Source organism: Epinephelus moara, unplaced genomic scaffold (genome assembly GCF_006386435.1).
Source record: "Epinephelus moara isolate mb unplaced genomic scaffold, YSFRI_EMoa_1.0 scaffold781, whole genome shotgun sequence".
NCBI classification, from domain to species: domain Eukaryota; kingdom Metazoa; phylum Chordata; class Actinopteri; order Perciformes; family Serranidae; genus Epinephelus; species Epinephelus moara.
In genome coordinates, this window is record NW_026082742.1 from 1 (window position 1) to 3,067 (window position 3,067).

Consider the following 3,067-nt stretch of genomic DNA (forward strand, 5'->3'; position numbering starts at 1 on the left):
TTGTTAATTTAAAGATGTGATTTGACGAGTAAATCAAAAGAAGCTACATGTTTCTTTGAAGTGAACTTGAGTGTGATTGTGTTGTGTAGGTGAGGCAGAACTGGTTGAGACTCCTGAGGACTACGAACCTGAGCACTGGGAGTACTACAAGGTGTGTAGCTACTCTAGTATCTTATCTCATCAGAAGTTTCTGATCTGAACCCTGGTTCAGGGAAGCGTGCATTAAATTTAAGCAGATTATTATTATAACCAAATTGTTTTTCTTTTTCTTTATTTCTCATGTGGATTTCCACCTAACTGACATTTGTATATTTATTACATGAATAAACATATTGAGGGGCAATATGTGAAGGCATTGCTTGAACAGGCATCATAAAAAAACCTTGTTAAAATACTTGACAAGGGCAGCTTCATTGTTTTCCCCATGTACATTTGTTTCCTGCTGCCATCACTAGCAGCCATGACTGTTTCTCGTTGTTTGAGCAGGCTACACACAGCAGGCTGAGAACGTTTCCCTGCTGCATCTTGTTGTCTCGTGTTTGGCAGTTTGTCATAAGCTTTGAGGAAACTACATTTCCCATTGAGAGTTAAAGTCTTTTTCCTGCCATGATTTCAATGTGCACACAGCACCGGCCTCAGGCTAAGAACGGGTCAGTGACTGTTTATTTTGATGAAATATATTTGCCGTCATTACAGATACTTGTGTTTTGTGTCTCTGCAGCACCCCATCACCAGGTGGATTGCACGGACCTTCTATGATTCCCCAGTGAAGGACTATGAAAAGATGATGGCTGCGATCCAAATAGAGAAAGAAAAGGCAGACATGAGGTGAGTTTTTTCCCCCGTCACATGTGAAGGACAGAAAGCAAAGGGGCATCAAGACATTTTTGAATGTTCTGAAACTTAATCAATGACAAAGGAAAAAAAAAGGATCTTATTAAAGTTGGCAGCACAAGTTGTCAAAGTTACACATCAGGAGCCAACCATGCACTGGTTTTGCATTTTGTCCACTACATCTAGTAGTTTGTGACGGTTATTGTTTGTCAGGAGGTCTGCCAGCAATTTTACTCTGCACTAAACTAAAGGTGTTAAGGAGGAAGTTTTATCTGTGGTGGAAATTTTGCCACAGGAATGAGTCTTAAAACCTGGATATGAGTTCTCAAAGTTAATGTGTTTTTTGGGTGGTTAGATGTCTAAAATAAAGTCTGTGGTTAATACAAGCTGAGGAGACTTTCACAATTTTTTCTTTGTTCGACAACATAAAATACGTCAGTAAATACCCACTTGTGAACTTTAAAGCTTCTATGTGTTGTAGGCGGTCGCTAACAAGAGACTCAATCAGACTACAGAGCATCATCGTGCTTATCCACGCTTAACATGTCTCTGTCGTCTTGTTTTGGTGCTGACGTTTGTTCATGCAATTGAGTGTAGTTCATTTATAGCCTAACGTTAGCTTTTTACTTATTTATATGATTCAAAAATTATAAAAGTGGCGTTCATTTGCTGAACAAAATGTCTAAGTATCAGAATGTTTGTTTGCCACAGAGCTTATTTTCTGCAAATATCCAAAATCCAAGTGAGAAATCCCATTGGCTTTTTGAAAAGGGAGCCAGTGCGTTGCCATTCTCGGAACCCATCGGCTGTATTCGGCGTCTGACTTCCGGCAGACGGCGAATACAGCCTCTGGGGGCAGACCCCTGATTTTTTGGCATTCCGGTTTGATTTGGGTGGAGGAGGCGAATTTCCGTTTCCGACTTCCGTTTATATTTAAGTAAATATGCTGAACCATTGCGATGGATTCAGAGTTGGCGGACTACAAACAGCCTTCAACCAGAAACTAGGGCTCTTCTGCTCTTCTTCTGGAGGCAGGATCTCCGGGGTTTGCCTACAGACGCTACATTCACTGAATTTAGAGTCTGTATATAGAGACTAGTGCAATGCTAACTTCCGCATCGGCCAACAGAAAAACATCATCCCTGGGGCACTCTGTAGCCATTTGTTTAGTCATAAAACTGTGATTTTATTATTTCAGTGTTGAACAGTAATTCTGAATGTATCTTTCCAAACTGAAACGGATTGTTTGTTAGAGATTCAGTGTACAAGCAAAAAAGAAAGTTTCAGTCTTCAGAAAAGAGACTCGTCATCATTTTCCTCTTCTCCTCACTTTGTAAAAAGGGAGTGAAAAGTGTTGTGGCACTATCCTGGGATTCACATCTCACTCTTATCAACTGCTGAAGCATGATCTCATGATTTCCCTGCCTGTTTGTAAACAGACTGATGCAGCTGGAGGTGCGTCGACAGATGAGGCAGAAGGGAGACGGCCCCTGGTTCCAAGTGGAGACCCTCAACAAGGAACTAATTGACAACAGCCCCAAGTCATCACCTGACAATTAATCCAGAAGTGTCTGCCATCTGTGCATCATGCCGATGAAGCTCACTGTTTGTACATTTTTTCCCTCCTTGCGTAAATAAAGTATATATGTACTCTAAGATATTGTCTTTATTGCCACAAACACTTTGCACCTGTTTGTCAATGCATACTCAGTCATGTACTCTACATAGAGATGCATGCATATGTGCATAGGTGCAGTCTATTTTTTGTTGTTTTTCATCCTGAATGTGATTTATCCATATGTTTGTTTTACCCCTGAGATATGGGCTGCAAATTAATGGACATTTATGGAATTTACTTAGTGCTTTTATAAACCCATGCAGGACGTTTAGCTTCATTTAGGTGCCCTAGATACTTTACATCTGTTGCATTCATCATACCTATGCGACACTGTTTGTCTGTACTGTAAAATAAACACAAGCAAATGTAAAGGTTTGACAAAATTACACATTTAGATGTAGGATTTTAATAGCCTGCTCCAGTATCAAGTATTTGCCTCATAATGAACAGTTCACACATGTTCACTCTCATCCAGAGGGAAGTTGGGTGGCCACACCTTGGTCTGTCAAGAAGCACACCCTGCTTGGGATACAATATTGGCCACCCACCGCTTGTTCTGTTTATTGTACACTCACCTTTTGCCAAAAACCCACCTCATCAAATCAATATCAAATC

General features: G+C 40.5%; 1 protein-coding gene across 1 annotated transcript; it reads left to right on the plus strand.

Moving 5' to 3' along the window:
• Window positions 1-85: 85 nt before the first annotated feature.
• Window positions 86-2,490, plus strand: LOC126387551 (NADH dehydrogenase [ubiquinone] 1 beta subcomplex subunit 5, mitochondrial-like; the record flags this gene model as incomplete). The annotated part of the gene is made up of 3 exons (XM_050040064.1): window positions 86-151; window positions 722-828; window positions 2,274-2,490. Coding segments are annotated over 3 exons (294 nt in total), but the record flags the coding sequence as incomplete, so codon positions are not given.
• Window positions 2,491-3,067: the final 577 nt, after the last annotated feature.